Raw genomic sequence first — 25,750 nt, 5'->3', positions numbered from 1 at the left:
GAACTGGGCATTAACCCCACCACAGCAGCAGCAGGCCCCAAGCTTGCCAACCCGTGGGCACATGCCCAGAGCCACCAGCTGCCTGCAGGACAGCCCATGGCCCCCAAGGCAGATTCAATAAGCAACACTGAGCCCACTCCTCCCCCTCAGAAGGGCTGTGGGAAAGTCACACCTCCAGAACTCCAGTGTAAACGGGCCACTCTGCGCCCTTCCCCTTGGACGCTCAGGGGTTTAGCGACTCCACCAATGCTCAGGAGGTCCAGCCCAGCCCCCTGGTGTTCTTCATTCTAGCCCCCGCAACCCAAATGTCACCCTCCAAAAGAGGGGCTCTTCCCCCTCCCCTCGCACTGCATAGCTCATATCCAGCACCCCCTCTTCAGGAGTTATGGGACATCCTCTTGTGAGCCTTTAGGTGGCAGGAGGGAATCAGGTCCTACAGGGGGACCCTGCTAGGGGCAGTTCTGGGGCCTGTGCACTGCAGATTAGTGATCGCAGTGACCCTTCTGCCCCCCCCCCCCCCCAACAGGTGAGCTGGCCCTGTGTTTCAGTAGCCCAGCCCTGGGGGCTTGAGGGGGTAGCAGCAGGGTTCCCTGCCCCCTCTCCGGTCCACCCCTTCCAGAGCTGGATTGGGGGGTCCCTGCCAGTGAAATAAAAGCAGCATCACATGGAAAAACAAATCACTATTTTTATTTATTCTGCTTTTTAAATTCAGAGAATTAAAAAAAGTCAGAGGCCAGCAGAGCCAGGCAGTGCCAGCCATGGAAGGGGGGTGGAGGGGCAGGGCAGAGCCCTGCTGGGGCAGCTGCTGCCCACGGTACAGCGCCATCTGCCTCCCCCACAGTGAAAGGGTCAGTGGCTTGGCTGACAGTGCCCGCAGGGAAGGCCAGCTGGAGACAGGCTACCGCGCTCCAGGCAGGAGGGCCAGGGCACGCCAGGGGAAGAGCAGTGTTTCCCCAGTGCTGGTAGCTGCCCTCCATGGCACATGCTCAGACAGGCCAGGCTGGGGGTGGTGAGGGCGCCAGGGAGGAGCACATGGGTGGGGGCGGGGCTCCGGGAGAAGTGGCCCTCTCCCTGTAGGAGCAGGTGGGGGAGCTGAGCGGGGCTGGGGAGAGGAAAGGGGTGAAATGGGACAAAGAGCGTATGTCAGTGCCAGCTCCAGCGGTGACGAGGACGTGACAGCACACGGGAGAGGGGATGCACGGGGCTGATGGGTGGACGTGCTACTGTGCAAGCCTGAGATTGTGTGCACATGCGTGGGAGAGCTACCGAGGGGAGACGTAGCAGGGGGCGAACACAAGCATGCGTGGCATCGTGACTAGGCGCAAGCCCTGCCTGGCTGCCCACAAGCGGGGGCCACGCCGAGAGCAGAACACCAGTTCGTTCCACTACAGCAATGAAAATACTTTTAAAGAGACAGCGTCAGCTTCTTTATTCAAACCAGCTCCGCCGGGGAGGGAGGCAGCAGGCCGAGTCTCTGGCCCAGGCTGGGTGGGAGCTCTAGGGGGAGGCAGGGCAGGCTGAGGCTCTGGGCCAGGCTCAGGGGGAGCTCTGAGGGGAGGCACGAGCGCTGGTTTCAGCCCCAGGACGCTGACACTGCTGCTTTCGGGTCTGTACAGCAAGAGTGAGGCGCTGCAGGTCAGGAGCATCAGCAGGCGAGAGCTGCCTCCTGCGGGCAGTCGTGACTGGGGGGGTCCCTCCTCGCCTTGTGCCTTGGCAGACCCCGAGGCCTGGGGTTCAGCCGCTCCCCCCACGCCCCTCGCCAGTCAGTGGGTGTCGTTCTTGATGATGATCTCCACCCCGTGCTGACGCAGCTGCGCCCGCAGGATCAGGTTCTTGTTCTTGAGATCTTCCACCTGGAAGGGGAGAGGAGGTCAGGCTGGGGATCTGCCCTGGGGTGGGCGCTGCCTCCTCAGACAGGGCTGGAAGTGCCTTCCCCGACCCACCCCCTACAGCTGTCCCGGGCGCACGGGGTACAGGAACAATGCTGGGCTGGCTAGCCTGGCACAGCCTCTTCCTCTCCTGTCCTGGGCCTCAGGCCGAACATACCCTGCCGCTGGGCAGTCTGGGCTGCAGGTGGAGTCCAGTCCCTGTGGCCCATTCAAGTCCTTGGAGCTGCCAGGCAAGGAGGCCAATGACCAGCAGATTCAACAGGATCAGGGCAAAGTCACCTGACCCTTGGCCACGACACACCAGGCAGGTGGCCGCTGCTCCCAGCCCCCCTCCAGCTGGGCTGGATTGGATCTGTGGCCGAAAGGGGATGGCTGCCCACAGCACCGGCGGGGCAGCGACCAGCAGCAGCCCGTGCTCACCTGCTGCCGCAGGACGTCATTGTCCATCTGCAGCTGGTCGAGGCCCTGCAGCTCCTCGGAAAGGCGGTGGTTGCTCTGCCGCAGCTCCTGGATGTAGTCACAGGCTTTGGAGAGGATCCCTCCCTTACTCTGCAGAACAGAGACACAGCTGGGAAGGGACGTGGGCCAGAGCAGCAGGACGCCGCCACCGGGGCTGGCCTCGGCCCCTGCTAAGCTGGGGTTTCCTTACCCCTTTAACCAGCGCAAAGCCCTGTGTGGATGCTCCCATTCTCCCCTTGCAGCTTTGCTTAATCCAATCAGCAAGGGGTTTAAACTAAACTGAAATAAGCGTTTACACTGGAGCATGCACCGGTTCAGCTAAAGTGGCACAAGTCTGTGTGCGCGCGGCCTCAGAAACCTCCTCGCTGCATCTGCCCCTTGCCAGCCCCACTGGCCAGGAGCCCAGCTCTCAGTGACAATCACCCTACACAGGGATTTGCTTCGGCCCAAACTCGGGAGCAGACAGGAGGGTTTTTGCACAATTCACCCTTTGGAGGAGGCTTCTCCACAAGTTCTAAGCACGCAGGAAGGGGGCTGCACTCGAGCAGGACCATGGCCATGCTAGGCTGAGGGCTGGCAGGGGACGGGGCTGCACAGAAATGTTTGCCTCCCAGCTACAGTTAGGTTGTAAATTGGTTTCATCACAGCAACGCAGCCCCATGTGGATGCAATGAATATGATTTACCCCGCACCCCAAGCGAGCTAGTGCTGCTAGGAATCAAGTGACACTAGACTGACAGGAGCCGGGCTGGACTGAATTCAGAGTGTCCAGGCAGGGATCAGCACCTGTTGAAGTCAGTTAGCTTCCCAGCCCTTAGTTAATCTGCTACAGTGGGTGCGTAGGCCGGGCTGGATTCATTGATCCCGATTCCCTGTCACCTGGTCCCTTTTGCAGTCATTTACAACAGCGCAAAGTGAGTGTTGCACACAAGGGGCAAGGGCCAGTCCTTACACGGGAGGCGCTGAGGGCAGAGCTACTCACCAGCCTTTGGCGCACTTCGTGAGCACAAAGGAGCACCTTGAACACACAAACCACCGCCTGGGAATGGGGAGTGGTGGAGGTGGGGCAATGCTGTAGGAGGGGCATGAAACGGTCTTGCTAGGTAGCCCCAAGCCCAGCACTTTGGTGGGGGAGGGGAGTTACTTCCATACACTGGGACCCAGAATCCTCCTCCCTCCATCACTCCAGAGCCATCTGGGGCTTAAAGCAATTCTCCTTCTCTTCAGCTGGGCGTCTCTCTCCCGCTCACCCTTTCCGCCCAGCCACATGCTCGGCATGAACATCACCCTCTGCAAAGCGCTGCCCAGCCATCCGCAAACGCCTCTGGGCATGGACCTTCCTGCCCTTGTGCAGGGAGAGCGAGGCAGAGACGTTGCGTTTCCTGGCCCAGGGCCATGTCTGCCTACTTCAGGGACAAGAGTCAGTTGCTGCTTCTTACCCAGCCAGCCTGGCCATGGGGGAGGGAGCTGGAGGGGCAATCCCCTCCCTGTCAGCCCAGCAGAGGCAGCCTGGCGAAGGGGGAGGGAATTGGAGGGGTTTCTGCTGACAGCAGTGAAACAGTGACTGTGACCTTCACAGCCAACATCATTAGGGTTCAGTGTTAACATCCCATAGGGATGAACAGGGCAGTTGATGGCCCTGGCACCAGCAGTTCCCTCTAAGAAAAGCTTCTTTGCACGCTCGAGGACTCGAGATTTCAGAGCTGTTTTTCAATGAATCAGGCTCCAGAGCACAGTTCTGCACCATCAGCACAGAAAACTGGAGGTACATGAGCATCTGCATAACATCTGAGAGCACCAGGGCTTGTCAGTCTGAGGCAGATTTCAGCCAACGACCTACCCATAAAAGGCCTCTTCACAGCATCCTCCAACCACCTGCTCAGGTCAGGGGCACTACTGGAAGCACCTGGTTCTAAAGAGAGGGGCTGAATTCGACACTGGCAAAGGGAAATGCAGGCAATGCAGTTTGGCCCCCTTATGCCGGCCCCTGGACTGTGACCAATTCTTCCGGGGGAGGCTCCCTTACCTGCCCTGACTTGGTGTTCTCCATGGAGCAGTCTGGGATGATCTTGGAGAGCTGCACAATCCAGTTGTTGATCTTGTCCCTGCGTCGGCGCTCCACTGGGGTGGGGAAAGAGGGGATGGAATTTCAGGAAGGTTCCCGGCCTCTGGGACTGCAGATAGCTACCCTAATCTAAGCCCAAGTTTCTCTAGAGAGAGCTGTGCCCTGAGGGCTGAATGCGGCCCTCCTTGACAGATATCTCCACACCCACCCTTGCCATGGCTGGAGGTGGGATCCTGGGAGGAGAGAGAAAATGGAAATGGGAGTACGGGGGAGAAAAGGGTCTGGTGGGGGTTGGATTGCAGAGGGGAAGGGTGGAGAAGGTAGGATGGGGGCTGGAGATGGGACCCCAGGCTCGTTGGGGTGACACTGCTAATTAGGCTCATTAGGACAAAGAGCCCAGTGAGTAGGGCAGGAACCCTTTCCCTTGCTGGGATGTTTCCATGTCTGGTGCAGTGGGAACAAAGCCCCCTGCCTGGGGAGCAGGCACAGCTGCTTTGTGGTGCTGGGAGAACACGGTCATTGGAAACCCGGAGCTGAGGTTAAGCTTAAGGACCCAACCCTTTGACAAACGCGCAACGCACAGGCCAGGCACCCAAATCACCTTAACTCTGCTCCTGATGCCCTTAGGCTGGGGGAGGAACCTGAGGCACCATGTCTGTCTAGAAGAGTGGTTCTCAACCTATTTACCATGTGTTATGTAGGCCGAACCCAATACTACCTGAGGATGTCACGTGGGCCGCAGCTGTGTGCTGATGGGCCACAAGCGGCCCATGGGCCGCAGGTTGAGAACCACTGGTCTAGAACATGCCGCGCCACGTCCCTGAAGGCAGACACTGGAGTCCTTTACCTGGGATCGCAAGCGCTGCCCTTCGTACAGCCTTATGCTGTGTCCGGAGAGCCGAGGGAGAGGCTGATGAGACCTGAAGGGCCCCAGCCCCTGCTCTTCACTAGAACGCCCTGCGCTGCCAGTTACACTGGGAGCTGGGCACGTACACTTACAAGCCCCCGGGCCCACCTTGGGGCAGGAAGGCGCTACCTTGGGAAGGGAAGCCGGCGCGACAGCAGAGAGCCTTCTTTATTGCTGTAGTACCCACAAGGGCAGCGGCTCATCCAGATGTCCTCCGAAAGGCCTCACGCTGAAAGATGCTAGGGATGGGACGAGGACAGAAGCGTGGCCACATTTAAGATGCCCACAGCTGTAGCCTGAGCATCTTCAAACCCTTGCTCCCAAAGTACCATTTTACAGGGAGCCTGCAGAGGTGGAGAACATACGGGGTTTTCAGGGTCAGCCCTAGGTCGGAGGGGAACTACTAAGGGATGGCTGGAGGCAGAGTTAAGGCCTGTTTGGGTGCCCTACCTGTGCACTTCCAGATTTCCTGGGCTGATAACTACAGCGCTCCCACTGACAGGTGCTTTCCATCTTAACAGAGCTTTTCCATCTGGGTGGGAACAGATAAAGAGTTAACCAAGGGAAACCGCTCCTTACATCTACTTCTAAAGGCAAGGTTCCCCTCGGATCTAAAGCTGCCATCAATGGAGGACGCCCCAAACTTTCCCACCCCCCAGGGCCTCTGCCCCTACCTTCATTGTGTTGTGCTCGGCGTTTCTCATCCCGGGTCGTCCGAGGAGCTTCGGACTTCCTGAAAAGCAAGCAACCCCACCAGACAGTGTAACGCAGAGGCTCAGCACTGAACAACGAGCCCCATGTCACATCTCAAAGCGCTTTCCTCAGGGCAGAGGCAACATCAGCCCTGTTTTACAGGGTGGGAAACTGAGCCAGGGAGTGGTGTAACGACACACAAACAGTAAGTCAGCGGGACAGCCAGGAACAGAACTGGGAAATCCCGACTCCCAGCCCCATGGAACAGCCCACAGCTGCTCCCCATAGCTGTGGATCAGAACAGAGACTCCCACTCTCCCCACAAATGGGAGACATAAGAAAGAAGGCTACTAGGGAAGGGGGAGGAAAGCAGGGTCAGAAGCCACGCATGGGGCTGGACAAACACTCACGGAGAGTAGGGGTGATTCCTGGGTGCGATAGATCTCTGAGCTCCGCCCTGCAGAACTTCCTGGGGTGACATCATCACAAAGAACTGCCCTGAACAATTGGAAACACAAGAGATGGGATCACAAGGGGAACGTTCCCACAAGATAAGAGAAAAATCCGCATGCATGGGGCGAGGGAGCGCTGCTGACCCATCTCTGGGGTGACCACACTGGCTTCATGCGCTGCCAGCATATCTGGACACAGGAGGGAAATGCATCTGCAGCACTTGCTCTGGATGCAACAAACAGGGCTTGAACCTCTGGGTTTAGGGGACGCTCAATTTGTGGCCTGGTTTTGGGAGGTACCAAGCAGCCACAGCTCCCAGAAGTCAGTGGGAGCCAGCAATCCTCAGTACCTCTGAGGCTACAGATTTGTACGGGCCAGGATTTAGGTCTAGGAACAACAGTGGACGAACGGAGCCAAATCAAATCAGCATTGAGGTGTCTTCTCTGAATTTAAACAGCCCCATTACTGGGAACAGCTTTGGGGAGAAGCAGACAGTGAAACTGAGAGGAAGCAAAAGGCAAACTGACCAGTTTAGAATCAACATCCCAGCATAAAGCAAGTGAAGCCCTACTGGGGCAGAGTGACCCCGCTCTGGTGTTCTCTGTGCTGCTGTTAAGGGGAGGAGGTCCCAGCTCTCCAAGGCAGCCTCCAGGCTGAGCAGCCCTGCAAGCTGGGGAGTCAACGTTCACGCCACGCCAAGGAAGCCCATCAGCGTGGTCAGGGCAAAAGTCCGCACCGCCAGCATCAAGAACCCCACAGCTAACCCACGCCGGAGCAGGCTGCACAAGTCACGGGAGACAGGCCCCGAGAACGCAGGCTGGGTGTCCCAGCCCCGAAGTCATCCAACCTGTACCAGTGGGTGTGGCCTGCCCCAGGAGGGCCTCTGAGTTCTGGGTGGTCACCACCGCGGTGGCTGTGGTCCCCGCACCAGCGGAGGTGCTGGTGTCTGCCACGGCTGTCGTGGGGAAGTACGTGTAGTGGGTCTCCGTGGCTGTAGCTTCTGTCTCAACAGCATCTTCGCTGGTAAATGCACCCTGGATAACAGCCTGCAGCAGAGAGGAGCGAAGGAGAGCGAGATCTAGAGCAGAGGTTCCCAAACTGTAGGGAGTGGGTCCCCAGGGGGCATGACGGGGTTATCACACTACAGGGCTGGTGTAAGGAGGGGGCTCTGTCTGGCCGGGGAAGCAGGCGTGGCTCTGTGTGGGCGATCTGAGCTGTCCAGTTAGGCTCCCTACCTGTCTCACTGCCACAGCCCCCAGGAGGCAGTTCCCTTCCTCTGCCGGGGAGGCCGGTGGGGACTCTGAGTGGGGAGCAGAAGTCTGCACCCCAGAAGTACTGACCCCCAAGCCAGACACAACCTCCTCCCGACCCCAGCCCTTCAGCACAGCCCTAGGTACAGAGCCCTGCGTGCTGCCCCTGCCGACAGAGCCCCGCCATCCCTCCTTCACTGTGGCCCCAGGGCACAGAGCCCCACGCGCTGCCCCTGCTGACAGATCCTCTCCCCTGCCAGCCCCAGGGCCTCCTGTGCCCCCGACTCCTCCCACTGGACGCAAACAGGGTCGTGCTGAAGGATTGGGGTCTGGAGGGGAGCAGTTCCCACTGTGAGCAGCCTTCAACTTCCCCTCCTGAGCCCAGCCCTTCAGCACGACCCCTCCGCTTCCCCTGCGTAGTGGGGAAGCGAGGTGGGCAGGAAGCTGGGTCCTGGCAGCTGAGACCCCCCTGACCACTGCAGGGAGTGGCTGGCTGTGAGGGGGGCGCACATGGGACATGAATTTCCAAAAAGGGAAATTCAGAAACAAACCATTGGGAACCTCTAATGTAGAGCGACCCCTCCTCCAGAACCCGTTTCGCACAGCTCAGTGGACGGACAGCCCTGCGGACCGTAGTCATCTATACGCTCGCAGAACGGATAAGGCTGGGGCAGGGCCAGGGCTGGTGTCCTGGCCCCCAAGGGCTCCTCCTGCCCTGGAGGGATTCCTGCTGGAAGGGAGAGTTTGGGCTACATGGCCCAATCGGTGCCACAAAGAGCTGGGCCAAGAGCCACAAACGGGATTGTGACCACTCCCTGGGAGAATGACTTGGGGTAACACTGACCTGGGCCAGACTGGAACTGGGAGCTGAGGGGTGAAAGGCTCCATGTCCCATGCCCTGCCCCCCAAACCACCCCAGCCCCCAACACTGGTTAGCCATCTGTTACCAGGGTCTCTGGCCTGAACAGGGGAGTTATCAAGGCCTGGGATAGACGTGATGAGCCCCGAGTGAGCTGCTGTACAGGCCTCGGTGCATTGGCACCTCCCCAGCCTGCCACGCACCTGCAACGCTACCTCCTCCTGTCGCCACGGCGGCTCCTTCCCAGTGCCACTCACCTGGGTCATGGACTGTGCTGCAGGATAGCCGCTGATGGCGCCGGTGCCCTCCGTCTGCCCATCCAGCTGCCCCTCAGCCACCTGTATCACCCTATACATCACCTAGGGGAGAAAGCCAAGAGGCTGTTCGCGGCCTGGGTCTCATTGTCCGGGATGGAGAAAAGGCAGCCCTAGGACCTCCCCCATCTCCCCTCTGCCCTGCAGTGACACGGACAAGAGAGCAGGGCAAAGGGAAAGCCCTGATTACCGCATGTGCGCGCACACTGGCCAGAACGCGCCCGCGCCCCAGTCACCCTGGCTTCGCTATGAACACGCAAGCAGCCACCTACTGCTGAACCTGTCCGCTGGCCTCACAAGCCCTCCTGCCCCGGGGTCTCAGGTCCCTTTGTAAGGCAATGGGAACAGAGAGCAAGGATGGCAGGCTGGGGCCGACGGCCAAAGCCCCAGAGCCCTGCAGCGGCATTACAGCACTTAACCAGAATACACCCCCTGCCCGTAGGGATGGTCCCTACTCAATCCCACTGCTGCCCAGCCCGAGTCTCTGTCAATACACTCCATGCCCAGTGCCAATCCGGCCATCAGTCTATCCCGATGTTCGACCCAGCAACTCCAGTGCCACGCGAGGCTGTTCACAGCCCAAAGTCGCAGATGGTGGTAGAAGCCTAGATGCCACTAAGCCAGCATGGGCAGCTGTCCCCATCCTCATCTTGGGACGGGGTTTGTTTCTGCGCCTGGCCACAACTAGTTGGTGGCTACCTCGTTTGCACAGATCATTAACCAGGTCACCCCGGGCCCATAGTAGGTGCCTGTAGACTGCAGCCAGACTCCCTAGTGACCTCAGACAGGGCCTCAGACTTCCTTACAGTGCCAACCAGGTCTGGCCAGGGAGACGGTCTCACTCATACCTGCCCTCCCATTCATGGCCATGCAGAGCCCCTCCCTGCCCCTAACACCTGGGGCAATGCACGACATGGCAGGGTGTAACATGCTCTTTTATCTGCCTTTCATGCAGAGGTGGGGAGCGCTCACAGCTCCTGACAACGTCCAGAGGAACGGCAGAGGCTCAGCACAGAGCATCAGGCCAGGGACATTTAGCTTTTCTGGAACTCTGCATTGTAGCCCTCGCTGCTCCTCTCTTTCCCCTGCCCATGCGTCTATTGCCTGGTCCCCTCTTCCCACCCCCTAACTGCACTGGTGGCTACCCAGGCACCTTGGACATCCCAGAATCAGGAGGCACAATTCCCCCACTTGGTGCACTGTCCCTCCTAGAGGTGCAGCAATCTGGCCCAGAGCAGATGCAAACGAGAGGCCTAGCCTGGCCTAGCTAGACTGGAGACTAGGTTCTTGTGCACTTGGGTTTGCCCACAGAGCTGCAAGCTTTCCACGCTGGCTCGCATATACCAGCATAGGGCCAAGGAGTAAACATGAGGATCCCAGCGTCTGTGTTTCATTTCTTCATCCTGCACCCGCCCCAGCAGGGCATTTCCAGGTCTAGGAAGAGTCACCCCCACCCAGCCTGAGCGTGTCTCCCCCCAGGAGATAAAGGAGGGGGAGCTATTCGCAAGAAGGAGGCTGGAGACAGCTGCTGCTGCAGGGAGACCGTGCAGGCGTACCTGAGTCCCGCCATTCTCTGTGCGAAAGACATACTTGATGTTGGGGTCGGAGAAAGTGGCCGCCGACTGGATGCTGGCAATGGCAACGCTGGTGGGGTCTTCGCCTGTCGCCACTGCACCTTCAGGAAAGAAAACAGAGGTGCACATGCCAGGGAAGAAATCGTCAGGCAGCAGCCACGGAAGGTTCCCCACCCCCAATGCCCTGTCCTCGCCAGACAGTTCCCAGCTTCTATGACAGGTCCTGATCTGCTGAGGCCAACAGCTTAGCAAGATGCAAGCAGGACCAGCCATTTCTCCGGAGATCAAGAGTGAGCAGCATTTATGCTAACAGTTCTGGAAGGATATTAAACCTCATGCTTCTGTCTCTATTAGAGACCTAATGTGGGGGGCAGATTATCCCACCTCTGCTACAGCCAGGTTCTTACATCTGAAGCAGCTGGTACTGGTCTCTGTCACAGACCAGGCTGGCACTCCTAGGGGACCGATGGGTTCCAGCTGTGATAGCAATTCCACCAGGATCTGCAACCTCCCCTCCCCAGCCATCTGAAATCACTTCACCCAGCCCGCCAGACAGCCGTCAGATGGCAGGGAGATCCCGGCACCTCCAACCTGAGCTGCATTGGAAACGGTGACACAGCATCACCAATTCCCTGGGCACCCCACCCTGGGCCTCAACACTGAGAACAACAGTGCCGAACTGTGGCATTTTCCTAGGCAGAGCTTTGGCTGCAGAATGCCATGGGGAAAATCTCCCAAGGCTGGGGATGGAGGTCGCCCCTCACCTTCCTGGATCTGCACAGTGCCCTCTTCAGTCTCAGCCGCTTTCTGCTGTCTGCAAAGGGAACAAGCCACCAGTGAGGACAGAACACAACAAGGCTTCCACGGTGGCAGCTGGTGACATGGGGTCAGTAACACAAGTGCTCTGAAAAGCGGAGCCCCAAGTGGAACGTGATTAGCCGGAGGGGGAATAGACTCGGGGAAGAAGTCAATGACCGTCTTTTCTGTTCCACATCTGGGTCGGCTACAGTGAAAGTTACTTTTTTTTACTGCTTGTGTTTTTACATCAAAAATTCAGGTCTTGTCTGCCCAGAAGACTTTCTTGGGTATGTCTACACTGCAATCAGGAGGCGTGACTGCAGCATGCGTAGGCTTAACCATGCTAGCACTGGAGCTGCGTGATTAGTGGCTACGCTGTTGTCTGTAGCCAGTTTGCTGGATCCAAGCAACCTCAGGTATGTCTACACATGCTGTCCCGATTGCAACGCAGACATACCCTCACAGAGAGCTCATCAACTGAGTCAAACGAGTGAAAGTTGAGCCATTGAGAGGGGAAGGGATCTGGAGACCACCTGTTCACAGTTCTGTAGTTGTTATTGCTTATTGCAGGTCCGTGGCAGAGTAACATCTGGATAAAGACACATCTGTCTCTCCAGTACTTACCCCTTCATCTCTTTGCTCTGTTATGCATCAGAAGAGCAGGTCTTGGAGTCTCCCTTGTGCCTCTCACTTCACAGCCTCGTTTTCCAAACCCTGGGGGAAGGAGGAACACAGATTCTCAAAGGCAGGGGCCACACAGTGAGGACTGACAGAACTCCCTCTCTACCCCACACTCTTCCTCCAGTCAAGAGCCTCTAACTGCCTGGCAATCTCTACTCTTGGGTGCCCCACACAGAACTGCTCGCCTTTCCTTTTTAGCCTTCTTGCTGCCTCCTCTGAGTGGAGATATTGAACAATCCTTCGACCGCTCAGCCTCACAAGCTGGCACCATTTTAGACTCTTATCTCCTTCTCCCTGGGTATGTCTACACTGCAAAGTTGTCGACAAAACTTTTGTCTTTCAGGGGTACTTAAAAAAGCCCCCTCACGAAAGACAAAAGACGCAAGTGGCAGTGTCAACGCGGCTTTATCGGCAGGAGGACTCTCCTGCCGACACAGCTAACGCCATTCGCGGGGCTGGAAGTATTTTGTCAGCAAAAGTACTGACAAAGAGCGTTTACACATGCTGACTTTTAGCGACAAGGCTGTGTTGACACAGCCTTGTCGCTAAAAGCTGCGTGGCGTAGACAAGCCTCCTACCCATATCCAGCTTCTTACTGCACCCAGTCACTTCTCCCTTGACACTGCCGCAGTCTCTCCCAGCCTGGCTTAAAGTAACCTTCTCCTCTCCCCCGCCAGCCTATTCATAGATTTAAGGGTCATTATGATCATCTTGTCTGGCATCCTGTATAACTCCAGCCAGAGAACATCACATGGCGCTTCCTGCACCCAGCCCAGTATCTTGGCTTTGCTTAGAAAGACATCCAGTCTTGACTTTCAGATGATGGAAAACCCATCACATCCCCAGGACGTTGTTCCAAAGGTTAATTCCCCTCACTGGTAAAAACATGCACCTTATTTCTAGTCTGAATGGGTCTAGCTTCAACTTCCAGCCATTGGCACCTGGTTCTGCCTTTGCCTGCTAGATCCAAGAGCTCTCTACTCTCAGATCTCTTCTCCCTGTGTAGATACATATAGACCAGTGGTTCCCAAACATTTTCATGCCACAACCCTCTTCGGGATCACCTCTGGCAATGCGATCTCCAGGCTGGGCCCAGGGGTTGACAGCGAGCCTACCAGGGGTGCCCCCCAGAAGTTTCTCCATAATACACTGATGGGGGAGGCAGGAAGAAGGCCAAGTCTTAACCCCAAGAGGGGGAGACCCTAAGGGGGGTTGGGTGCTGGAGTGGCTAGCTGAGCTGAAAGAGGCATTAGGGGTGTTTGGGAGTGTAGGGAAAAGGACTTGTTGGGGTCAGGGAGAAGGGGGTAGTTGCCTGTATTGGCCAGGCTTGGGGAGAGGCACTGATATCAGGTGCAGGAAGCGCTGAGGTGGACGGAGGGTGCATACTCATGCCACAGGCAGCTGCTCAGCCTGTCCCAGTACCAGAGGTGCCTGCCTGGCCCAGACAGTGCCAGGTACCAGTAGCTGCTGGGGGAGAAGGAACAGGGGATCTATGCATTGTCCCTGTCACATGGTGCTGATTCTCCTAGCCCGGCCCTCTACTCCTGCCCCATGCAGGAACACTGGGATGGGTTCCCCCTGCCAGGGGATCTCACCAAAATGACCTCGAGGAGTTACCCTTTGAGCCTCCCCAAGGGCATTGGTGCCTCTCCCCAAGCATGGCCGACAAAATGGTACCCACCACGCATGATGTGTGTACGGATGTGGGCACCACACAATGCCACGAAGGTCTGGCACACCCACCCCTCCGTAGATTTTCAGTGTCTCACCACCACCCCTTGGTATCCTTTGGGTCACAACCCATAGTTTGGGAACCCCTAAGAGACTAATCAAGTAGCCACTCAATCTTCTCTTTGATAATCTGAATAGATGGAGCTGCTTAACTTTCACTGTAAAGCAGGTTTGCCAGGCCTTGGATTATTCTTGTAACTCATTTCCGACCCCCCATCAATTTTCGACCTCCAGGTCTGGTGTCCACACTTTAAAAAGAACCCACTATTCCTGAAATAGTCTCAATAATGCCACAGACAAAGTTACCACCACCTGCCCAATCCTTCCCAACATTCCCCTGCTTGTACAACCAAGAGGCACATTAGCGCTCTTTGCCACAGCATCATGCTGGAAGCTCATTTTCCTTGGTTTCCACCAGGATCCACAGGCCCTTTTCAGCGCCTCTGCTTTCCAGAATACATCCCCCAAATGTAGGTAAGCATGACCTGAGTTCTTTGTTCCTAGATGTAAGACCTTCCATTGGGCCGTGTTAAAATACATGATCTTTGCACTCAGTTTACCAAGCAATCCACATGGCTCTGTGTACGTGACATGTCAGTGATTGCCACTCCATCAACATGTATGCCATCTGCAAACTTGATCAGCGATGATTTTATATTTCCTTCTAGAGTGTTGACAAAAATAAGAAGCTGTGCTGGGCTAAGACCCAATCCTGCAGGGTGCCACTAGGAACCAGCCTCATCTGATAATTCCCCATTAACAAGTACATTTTGAGATCTATCAGTTACAAGCTTTCACCCCCTTTACCACGCGCTACTTTTATCTTGTATGGAGCTCAGTACCAAATGATGTATGTGTCCAGTGCTCCATGGTAAAACCATCTTCTCCTCCTGCCTCCTCGAATCCCCTTGAATGGCTTTTACTGTGTCAGCCTTCTCTTCCACTCGGTGACCCTGCACCCGCTCACCCTCCACACACCTCCACTCAGTGACCCTGCACCCGCTCACCCTCCACACACCTCCACTCGGTGACCCTGCACCCGCTCACCCTCCACACACCTCCACTCGGTGACCCTGCACCCGCTCACCCTCCACACACCTCCACTCATTTCCTTCTGCTCTGCCTCCTTCTCCTCCTCTTGGTTTTGCACCTTCTGTGCTACGCTACCCCTTTGCTTAGGGCAGCTTTCCCTCTGCCATGACTCCTTCCTGCTCACATTGTCCCAGACCCAAAGTGTTCTTCCTGCCAGAGACAGGACACTGTTGTGTGCTCTGAGCAACACGACAGACAATTAGAGCTATCTAGTAATAAGGTTCCTGTTATACCCGAAGGAGACACCTTTGGGGGCCTAGATCATTAGCAGTAACCCCATCACCTGCCTTACTTCTATCTTATCCCCATCACTCACTCTTCAGCCAAGGATCTTCAAGTGCCTTATAGACAAAAGTCTCCCTGCACCGCACAAAAGAAGCAGTTCCATTCTCTGCTACAGCTGCCTCCTGTTCTCACACCCGCCACCAGCCCCCCCATCAATCCAGGATCCTCCTCCTTGTTTTTAACACCCTCTGTGGACTTGCTCCATCTCACTTCCTGGACCATGTCTCTCCGCTGCCACTCCACTGCTGATCTGACTCAGGCTGCCTCTGCCACCAGGCGCGAGAGTGCCTTCCCCTCTGCAGAACCTGTCTCTCTCCACCTCACTGACTCCTCAGCTTGTTTCAAATCTCAGCTGAAACCATCTCAGCAGAGGCTTCCAAAGCTGCCTCAGGGATTTGGATGGCCCTTAGTCCCCACTAAAATTAACAGCACAACTTTGTCCCCTCTATGCCCCCCCCCGCTATCTTTTTGTGCGACTATAATTATTCAGCAGAACCTGCTTCCACTGCACTCAGGGTAGAGGCCCTCTGGGGATCAGGCAGCCAAATAAAAGCCCCCATTTGTTTCAGCATATACTGATTCTGGGATAGCCAAATCTCGGCTTGAAGTGAACTGAAGTAACACCATAAGGAGATCTCACTGCATCTAGCTGTGAGAAAGCCCTTGGAATACACATAAATACACCTCGCCTCCCCACAGCCTTCACCTCGCCATGCTAACACACACAGAAGCTACAAACTGCCTTGGCTTCATTAGGAAGCTACCACAAGTTAGGAACACACCTTATTTCCAATTGAAGACATGCCCCAAATGCCCTGCTCTGAGCACCAGAGAATACTGCCTCCTTTTACAGTCTGCTCTCAATTCTGCAGGCTCCCCGTCTCCACAGAGAAATTGGAGCAGTAACTCAAGCGTCCCCTCTGCTCCTCATCCACCCGGCTCCCTGGCGCGTCTCTTTAGAGCTCTGTTTCTCTTCTCCTCCTATTCAAGTGTTTTAGTTGGCAGCTGCCTGGGCCGCTGTTTATTTTAGGCTTCTTGCTTCCATGTTGCATAACAGGGATCACCCTTGCTCAGTGTACTCTGCACATGAATCATTCATTAACATGCCACTAACCAGGGAAATGATTGATTTTACCCTCCAGCTGGCTGACTCTGGAGTCTCATGGTTTGTTGTAAGGGCTGTTGGGTTCCCAGCCCCAGCCTTGGAGAGAGGATTTTAATATTGAGGGGCGGGGGGCACGACCAGCTTTTGGACAGTGCTGGGGAAGGGAGATGAACCGACTCGCTGGATGCCGAACCCCTCTGGTTTAGCAGCAGGAAGGTGACAGCATGGACGGCAGTTGTGTCCCTGGAAGAAGCAGCTGTAGTTGATTAAAGAAGGGCCATCTCCATGACACCATTCATTGCTTGGCCCTTCAGCTGAGATAGCCAACAGGGGGCCGATAACATCAAATGGGGCAACGTCTGCGAGGAGGACACGAATCCCACTCAAAAACAGGCTGAGACTCAGCATTCCCATCAGCAGAGGTGCAGGGTGACTGGTGACTAGAGCACCAGCGTAGGACGTGGGAGAACTGGGTTTAAGTCCCTGCTCTGCCACAGACTTGCTGTGACACCTTAGGAAAATCACTTAGCTCTGTTTCCCATTGGTACAACAAGGATAATAGCACTGCCCTGCCTCACTGGGGGATTGTCAGGATAAATTGTGAAATGCCCAGATACTAGAGTATTGGGGGCCAGATATGTCCCTTAGACAGAGGATGTGTCACACAGTCATTAGATGGAAAGAACTTAAGAGGGTAAAGATTGATTTAGCTTAAGTTGGCAAGGGGTTGATGCAAGCTAAAAATCAATCAAATCAAATTGAGAGCGTCCCCTCAGAGTTCTGTACGAGTTCACTACATCAATTCAAAACCAAATACTAAGTGAAACCACGACGCTTTGTGTTTAATCCCTACCATTGTGAGGTTAGAGTTTATCCCAACACCCTGAGCCAGTTTAGTGTCTTGAAGAAAAGGATCAGTCTGGCCCCTTAAGTTACTGCTGCCCCTACCACAAGCAGCAAATGCCGGTTCCAAGGCTGTAACAGAAACCAGACAAAGAAATGTCCCTAAACCTCTCAAATAAGATCACTACAATGGGAATGGTCACCCCAGCATGCAGATGCTCACTCTAGGTTTACACTGTTCAACTGTCAGGGGACAGGGACAGGCCATATTTTTTCCCCAAACTGAGGTACTGTAAAAATAAACTGTGAAGGATTTGGAGCTGCCCTGTGATAATTGATGAATACTGTATGTTGGTCCGGTTATTGGGGTGTTTACATGACTTTGGGCTGGTCTACACTGGGAACTTACATCGGCATAGCTACGTCTCTCAGGAGCGTGAAAAATCCACAGACCCTGAAAGATGTAGGCCTGGTCTACACTACCTGGTTAGGTCGACGTAAGCTGCCTTGCGTCACCCTAGCTACGGAAGTGCCTTTACTTCAGTTTGGCTCCTGCCAATGTAAATGCCTGTCTGGGCTGATTTAGTAACACCACATCCCCAAGCAGCGTAGAGTCATGGTCGATGTGTCAACACAGTGTCAGTGTAGACATTGGATTGCTTCCAGTCGACTGGTACTAGCTTTCAGGAGCCATTTCACAATGCCCTACACTGACAGTACAATCAATACAAGCGCTCTTGGTTAGGACACACACTGCTGACACAAGAAGCGAAGTGTGCACACACACAAGCGATCTAAAAACAGCGGTGGCTCGATGCTGATGTAAATTAGGTGGACAGAATTTTGTAGTCTAGACATATCAGTACTATGATGACCTAGCCACTGGTGTATGGTCCACTAGGTTGATGGAAGAATTCTTTTGTTGATCTAGCTACCGCATCTTGGAGAGGTGGATTAACTAGAGCGATGAGAGAATGCTTCTTGTCATTGTAGTGAGCACTGAAGTGCTGCAGCTGTGTCACCGTAGCGTTTTAAATGTAGACATACCCTTACCTTGCTGGCCTTAAAGAAAAAACACCAATATCCGGAGACGGGATCAAGAGATGGCAACGCTGTTAGGAGGTCAGAGTAGATGACCTAGTGCTTCCTTATGACCTTAAATTACATGAAATGTTTCCAGGAAACATTTATAATAATCCCCTGAAAACATTTCATCCCACAACATCAATATGCCCCTGGGATGCTGGCAAGCCAAACCTTGAAAATGCAGTTAACTAGAATCAGAAATTAAACTGACTAGTTCAAGTGCATTGTCCAAGCTGGGTGGGAAAGGCAGTAAGTTAACTACAAGCAAAAGGGAATGGAAAGGCAATACTGCATTTTAAAAATTCCACTTTAACAATCTAAGGTGTTATCAGTGAGAAGTTTGCAGATAGAGGCAAAAGGCAGCTTCCCTTTAAGGAATGGATCTAACAAAACCATTGGCTTGTCCTGTTTCTGTGTTCTCTCTCTGGTGATAGTTTGGAATGATCTTCCACAGCTGGAAGAAGGAAGTATGAGCAAGCGAACTAAAGTATCTGACAAGAAGTTTTTTTCTTTAGCCAACTCACTGAACAGGAAATAAATGACCATTAAAGTGAAAAGCTGGAGCATATTTTGTAAATAGACATTTTACTGAAGAAGAGGACGCTCCTGTAGTGTTAAGCCTTATTTTTTTTCTAATGCTATTGTGGCAATTTAAGGGATAGACCCAGAAAAGAGACTGATGTGGCACTTTGTTTTAACTCTAAGATCCCTGATGAAAGGAGCCTCCTGGATCTCTAGCTACAAGACATCCATACTGTATATGGATTCCTGATGAACATGGATTCCTTCCAGCTCTTACACCCATAATAAAGACAAGGCTTGAAAAAGGTACCAGTCATCTAGTAGTCCGAGAAAACCTACTAGCCCAGAGGCTAACATAAGAGAGGGGATGGCACTGGCAAGATCCACAGGTGATACCTGTGGAAGGGTCCAGCACTTCTACCTACCATAGGCAATAGATAGGCCTGGGGGCGGGGCTGAACTCCGTGCTAGGCATTATAGGCCCAGCTTTCGTTCAGAGAATGTTCCCAGCTCTTTCAGACACAGGAAAAGATTGAAAACCTGACCAAAGCATAAGTGATGCCTGCCTGAGTCCGCAGACTCCCTGGAATAAGAGCCAAGAGGGGTGAACTGTCCCATTCATCTTAACTGCAAAACCTTTGACATCACAGAGAAAGACAGAGCCCCATGTGAAGTGTGCCTAGGGTCCCAGAGTGGGCAGCAGACAAAGTCAGGACCCCAGGGTTCTAGTGCCAGCTCTGCTATTCACTGGCTGTGTGACCTTGGGACAGTTATTACATAAGAACGGCTAGACTGAGTCAGACCAAAGGTCCACCTACCCCAGTATCCTGTCTTCCGACAGCGACCAATGCCAGGTGCCTCAGAGGGAATGAACAGAGCAGGTAATCATCAAGTGATCCATCCCGTCACCCATTCCCAGCTTCTGGCAAACAGAGGCTGCTAGGAACACCTGGCTAATTGCCACTGATGGACCTATTCTCCAGAAACGTATCTAGTTCTTTTTATAACCTTGTCATAGTCTTGGCCTTCACTACATCCTCTGGCCTCAGTTTCCCCATCTGTAAAATGGGGATGACTGCACTCACAGCTGTAAAGCCCCTTGGGATTTATGAATGAAAAGCTCGGTATAAATCAAATGCTACGTGTGCTGACATTGCTACCAGCTTTTTGTGCCACCTCCAGCTAGGACCAGAATGTGTGATATATTTGCAGTCCTGCTTTCCAGGGGAAACAGAAGGAAGGTGCTCTCTTCTTCCCTCCTCCTGCCCCCGAGATTCAGGACTATGTGGGGTAGCAGGAGGAGAAGGTAGCTCTAGAGGATGGAGGTCTCTGCTACAGTACCCCTACCCAGCATCTTTTTGGAGTTCCCCTTTCCTGTACGCCACCTCTAGTGCTACTTCTGCTCATAACTTTTCCAAGCGGCAGATGTGACAACACAACTCGTCTGCGACTACCACAGGGCTCGGCCAACTGCGTGAAGAGCGACCAGTCCCATTAATTTCGCTCCAATACTGCTTGGGCAGGCTACAAGCTGCGACAAGGACAAGCTGCAAACCCAGGCCAACACGACTGCTGAGGATTTCCTCTGCAGCCAGGACCAAAATCATTCAATAAATTAAACATAAAATCGTGACCTCAAGAATTCTACAGAGGTCGATGCCTTTAGCCTCTCTCACCACCCTGTTCTCCAGGGAAAGCTGCTAACTCACCACCAGCAAGCAGACTTTGCCAAGCCCCGGACACAGATTATCGTTATTAATTATTGTTTGTACTATTGTAGCACCACATTTTAATATGCCGAGGTGTTATGAGTAGGAAGTTTGCAGTCAGACGTTAATAAATGGTTTGGTAACTAGACACTATCATTTAAGGAAGAGACCAATCTATCAAACAATTGATAGCCCCTCAAATAAAGACTCTGCAGAAGATCCAACTCTCAAAGCCGTATTCGCTCTGCAGCCTAACAGGAGTGAAAACTCATTGCTACCAAGCCAGTGGACATGGCTCAGAGATGCAGAGTGGTAGAGAAAGGGTGTGATCTTTTTTAAATTCACTTTTCCATCTTCCTTTCCTCATCTCTCTCTCCCCCTCACAAAAAAACCCCCCAACATTTAAAAAATAATCTTTACCTCCCAAGGGTATTTTGTTATTTACATTTTTTTAAACAAAGCTGAAGTTACAGAGTCAACTTCAAGGATCACACAGAAACATGAGTTTGTCACCAAAATCATTTCAGAAGCGAAAACAAAATCTTAAACTTAAACTTCTGACCCCTCACCTTCTGTTTCCTTCAATCATCTCTCCCCACTTGGACACTGGATGACAGCTTCACTTTCACATTCTTGATAGTGCAAGGCTTGGGGTTCAAACAGGACAGGGGAACATCTATTTACCTTTGAACAAATGTTTGCACTCGAACTTTTTTCAAAACACTTGAAGGCATTTCTATTGGGCCCAGGCTTTTTTTTTTTTTTTTTTTTTTTAAAGTTATGGGCCAAGTTTAACATAGCAGCTGTTTTGTTTCAACAGCAACAACTTAAATGCATGCAGAAGCTAATCTTACCACAATATCTATGCACTAACAGTAAAAAGTTCCTCGGCAGAAGTCTGTCAATATTCTTGCTAAATAAAAACAACACAGCCAGTCGGGCACTCACTTTTGTGCACCTTGCGTGCGCGCACACACACACGACTGATTTATTTTTAATGTATCAACAAGCAGCGCATGATTAGTTTAATAAATTAGGCCCTGATACTGCAAGGAGGCCCCTTACACCCAGGAGGAGCCGCAATGCTCACTGTAAGAGTCCACCCATGCAGGGCAGATTGCAGGATCAGGGCCTTAGATATTTGGAAGACTTTCCACTGGTGCTAGTACAAGGATATTTTAAATGAGCCTCTTGTTGATTCAGGGAAAGTCCATAGAGAGATTTGTTTGTAAAGCTCTCAAGTTTAGGAGTGTGCTTAGAAGGGTTAAGTATTATTCACCTCTTCCCTCTCCAGTCTAGAGCTACTGCTAAAATCATCACCAGCAATCTGCTGCTGTCAACACCTACCCCCACTTCACTGGATTCTCTCACCTGAGTCAAGTTCCACATCCTCACATTTAACACTCAACAGGAGTGTGACACTGGCTATATCTCTGCTCTTCCCCTGCCTCTGCATTTTCTCTCACCTGCTCCCTTTGTCACCTTCTCCCACTCCTGGCTTCACATATTTTCCATACCACTCCCTGTGCTCAGACCAGTTATACATGCAAAGCCCCTCACCTCTCCGCTTTCAAACCCAATTCCTGTGCAAAGCCTTCCAGTGCTGGTATCTTCACCACAACAACACTGCACAACATGGCCTGAAACTGTCAACTTGTGCATTATATTGACCTAAGACCTGATCTACTAACAAAATTGCACTAAACACATTTTTTAAAAAACTGATTTAGTTAAACAGGAGCAAAACTCCGCATAGACATTTTAAATTTGATTTAAACCTGGTTTATGTTGCTTTAGCTTGTGTCAGTAAGTTTATATGCACAAACTACACAGATATATTGGTTTAACATTGGTTATAAGCATTACATGAGGATTTACATCAGTTTAGCAGTGAAGATTGATTAAACCAGTGCAACTTCTGCAAAAGACTATAAGACCTTGTTTGCACACAGAACCCAGATCAGTTTAGAAGCCAATTGCAGTTAAACCAGTGTAAATCCTTTTGTGGACACTTCTATCACTTTAAAACTGGCTGCGTGGTTTAGCTTGCATCTGGCTGTTTCCTAAAAAAAGCTAAACCAATATAAACCAGGTTTAAATCACTTTAAGAGCATCTACACAGGGTTTTGCATTGAATTTAAATCACACCTTTAGTTAAACCAGTGTTACTTTGTGTTTAGAGCAGCTGTAAGCTCTTTGTCTGTTTTGTGTTTTCAGCAATCTAAACATTAGAACAGAAAAGTAAACTGTATGGGAGGCCCACATAAAAGGGAAACATAAATGAAGCACAATCATAACAGATCGCCCCTGTGCAAATCTGGATGTCATGGCTGCAAGAGAGCGCAAGCAGCACCCTGCGTATTCCCTGCACGCACGCACACCATCTCACCACAAAGACTCAGCACAGAAACGCAAACAGTTCTATTCCCCCAGCGGGGGTGGTGGTGAGCGATATGAGATAACAACAAAAGCCTTTATTATTGTGCATGGAGGAAACAGGCAGCTAAGCAGCTCCTGATAAGATGTGGCTGATGAATGACTGAGGATTACAGAGAAGGAGGGTTCAGGTTCATCAGGTTAGTGTTAACAGGGGCACTCAGGGGAGGGGATGGACCAATCACACCTGGCAGGGGAGGAGAGAAGAGGTTTGGTGTCTGACATGCACCAGACAGATTCCCCAATAAAAGCTTCCCTCCAACACATGTAGGAATTCAGCCAGGGGACAGAGACCAGGGAGGATGAGGCCAGGCCAGTAGCACTAAGGCAACAAGCTATGTCCGTTGCTGGTGAGGATACACTGGTTGTACTGGGACCTCCCCTGCTTCTCGCATTCAGATGTTCGGTTCTAGTCTATCCAGGGCCTTACACCCTGTTCATCACCGCGGCATCGATGCCCAGAGCTCTTCAGAGCAGGGAATGGGCTCGCAGAGCACCTAGTACTGAGGGGGGTCAGAGGACCACCCCCATAATACCAGAAGGGAACTGAGGGGGCCCTATGGCCTCTCACAAAAGGGGGCAGTCAGGGGGGCTACAGCACACTTGGGGCAAAGGGGGCAACGTGCCCCAGCCAGGTGACAGGGGGCTGCAGGAGGAACGAGGGACTGCACCCCTCAGCCCCAAGGGGTCCCCAACCCACCGCAGTCCCGGGTGCAACCAGCACCCCCCGAGACCCTAAGACGGGAGGGAGGGAGGGAGTAAAGCCAGGCCACCCCCTCCCCCAACTTAAGTCCACCCCCGGCCCGGCCTGTACCCCCACCCTCGGGCCACCCCCAGTCTGGGCATCTCCCAGCCAGCCGCCCCCCGGCCCATTCCCCATCAGCCGGGCCACAGGGGCCGAACCGCGCCAGCGGAGCCCCGCTCCCCACGGGCCCATTACCTGTTTTTTCCCTTTATCCCTCTTGCTCTCTCACCCCCTTTTCTCTCCATGGAGCTTTGCACATGCGCACTCGCCCAACGCACCCTCCCCCTCCACCGCCGCGGCTGCCGCCATTACCGTGCGGGGCGGAAACAGGGCGGTAACCCGGTCCCGCCCCTCGCTGAGCCGCCGCTCGCCGCCATCTTAGTAAGGGGCGCTCTGCGCAGCTCATTTCCCCCACCCTCCTCCCCGCCGCCATCTTAGTGCCGGGCACCTTGCGTCAGGGCTCCCGAGCGGACGCCATCTTAGTACGTGCCGTTGTGTTCCGTTGCTTCCGGCGGGCGCCATCTTAGTTCAGTGCGCTCTCCAAGCCAACTTCCGGCGGGGGCTCGCTTAATGCCCCCCGACTTCCGGTGGCGGGGAATGCCTTGGGCCAAGAGGCGTCTGGCAGGCGCCATTTTGGTTGAGGGCAGAACACAGTTCCGGTCATCTTTGCTAGGGGCAAAGGGCATTCCGGCCCCCAGGCTGCCCCTTGGCTCTCGTGGGCCCCTGGGAGTGGGGTTCGGTTACTGCCCCCATATAAATGCCATAGCTCGGTGGGGACTTGGGGGTGTTTTACTCCCCTCTTATATAGAGTTGGGAGGGTTTAACCCTCCCCCCATTAGGGTTTTACTCCTCTTTCGATTTGGGGGGTTTCACCCTTCACCCGCCATTAGGGTTCCCCCTGCACCCGCTAGTGACTTTTTTTTAAACCTTCTCCCCCGTATTAGGGATTTTACCCCCTAGGGGGTTTTTTAACCCTCCTCCCCCCATTTGACGTGGCTTCTCCATTTCTGGAGATTTGCACCCACGGCGGCCCGTTCTGTGCTCCTTTGCCAATCCCTTTGGGAGGGACCTCCCGGGTACTACATCATGCACCCATGGTCGTTTTCTGCCTCGTGTCCTCCTGCCATCAGCTTTCCCTTCCCGTGCCCGTAGGCAGGCGGCAGGCGGCGCCCACCCAGCCTCTTAATAGGGTTGCCGGGTGCCCGGTTTCCGACCAGAACACCCGGTTGAAAAGGGACCCTGGCGGCTCCGGTCACCAGTGCTGACCGGGCTGTTAAAAGTCCGGTCGGTGGCGCAGCGGGGCTAAAGCAGGCTCCCTGCCTGTCGTGGCTCTGCGCGGCTCCCGGAAGCAGCAGCATGTTCCTCCTCCAGCTCCTAGGCGTAGGGGCAGCCAGGGGGCTCCGTGCGCTGCCCCCACTCCAAGTGCCAGCTCCACAGCTCCCATTGGCCGGGAACCGCAGCCAATGGAGGCTGTGGGGGCAGCACCTGCGGATGGGACAGCAGCGCCCAGAGCTGCCTGGCCGCGCCTCCAAGTAGGAGCCAGAGCGGGGGTCATGCTTCCAGGAGCTGCCTGAGATAAGCGCCGCCCGGAGCCCTTGCCTGAGTCCTGATGCCTCTCCTGCCCTCCAAACCCCTCGGTCCCAGCCCTGAGCATCCTCCTGCACCCCAAACCCCTCATCCCCAGTGCCTCCCGGAGCCCGCACTCCCAACCAGAGCCTCCCTGTGCTTCAACCCCCTGCCCCAGCCTGGAGCCCCCTACCACAGTCCGAACCCCTCAGCCCTAGCCCGAAGCCCCTTCCTGCACCCCAAATCCCTCATCCCCAGTCCCACACCAGAGCCCACACCTCCAGCTGGAGCCTGATAGTTTTAACACTGCTTGCCCATAGTAAAAGTTTGTTTTTCACTCTCCGTAACATATAGGGGAGGGGGGTTACGAATCCCTGACAGGGGTAATTGTTTATTTCTCTGTGGATGTAGAGCATTTTTCACTCCCTTTATATATGGGGTTTTATTTACTCCTTGGAGGGTTTTACCTCCTGCCTGTAAAGTGTTGTTGGTATTTTTTTTTATATCCTCTACTAAAAGGATTTGCTTACTTCCCCTTTATATAGGCAGTGTTGTCTAGTGCTAGAGCATTGGACTGGGACTCAGGAGATCTGGGTTCAGTTCTGCCTCTGATGTGCTGGGTGACCATGGGCAGGTGACCATGCCTTCCTGTACCTCAGTTTCCCCATCTGTAAAATGGGGATAATGT

At 53.8% G+C, this 25,750-nt stretch overlaps 1 protein-coding gene across 17 annotated transcripts; it reads right to left on the bottom strand.

Moving 5' to 3' along the window:
* Nucleotides 1-665: 665 nt before the first annotated feature.
* USF1 (upstream transcription factor 1) lies at nt 666-23,968 on the bottom strand. Of its 17 annotated transcripts, none has more exons than XM_037882843.2 (11): nt 23,945-23,968; nt 11,886-11,975; nt 11,228-11,277; nt 10,446-10,564; nt 8,833-8,934; nt 7,314-7,512; nt 6,424-6,511; nt 5,995-6,053; nt 4,375-4,469; nt 2,310-2,438; nt 666-1,853 (listed from the first exon to the last, which is right to left on the bottom strand). In XM_037882843.2, the coding sequence occupies exons 2-11, from the start codon at nt 11,891-11,893 to the stop codon at nt 1,764-1,766; spliced, it is 939 nt and encodes a 312-aa protein (XP_037738771.1). In that variant the 5' UTR covers nt 11,894-11,975; nt 23,945-23,968; the 3' UTR covers nt 666-1,763. The 17 variants fall into 17 exon arrangements, with proteins under 17 accessions (XP_037738771.1, XP_037738767.1, XP_043391239.1 ...); XM_037882839.2 differs by lacking the exon at nt 23,945-23,968 and adding an exon at nt 23,809-23,943; XM_043535304.1 differs by lacking the exon at nt 23,945-23,968 and adding an exon at nt 23,809-23,943 and having other exon boundaries at nt 7,320-7,512.
* Nucleotides 23,969-25,750: the final 1,782 nt, after the last annotated feature.

The sequence above is a fragment of the Chelonia mydas genome, chromosome 24 (assembly GCF_015237465.2).
Source record: "Chelonia mydas isolate rCheMyd1 chromosome 24, rCheMyd1.pri.v2, whole genome shotgun sequence".
Classification (NCBI taxonomy): Eukaryota; Metazoa; Chordata; order Testudines; family Cheloniidae; genus Chelonia; species Chelonia mydas.
Note: the sequence above shows the minus strand (reverse complement) of the source record. Positions and strands in the feature narration are given on the sequence as shown.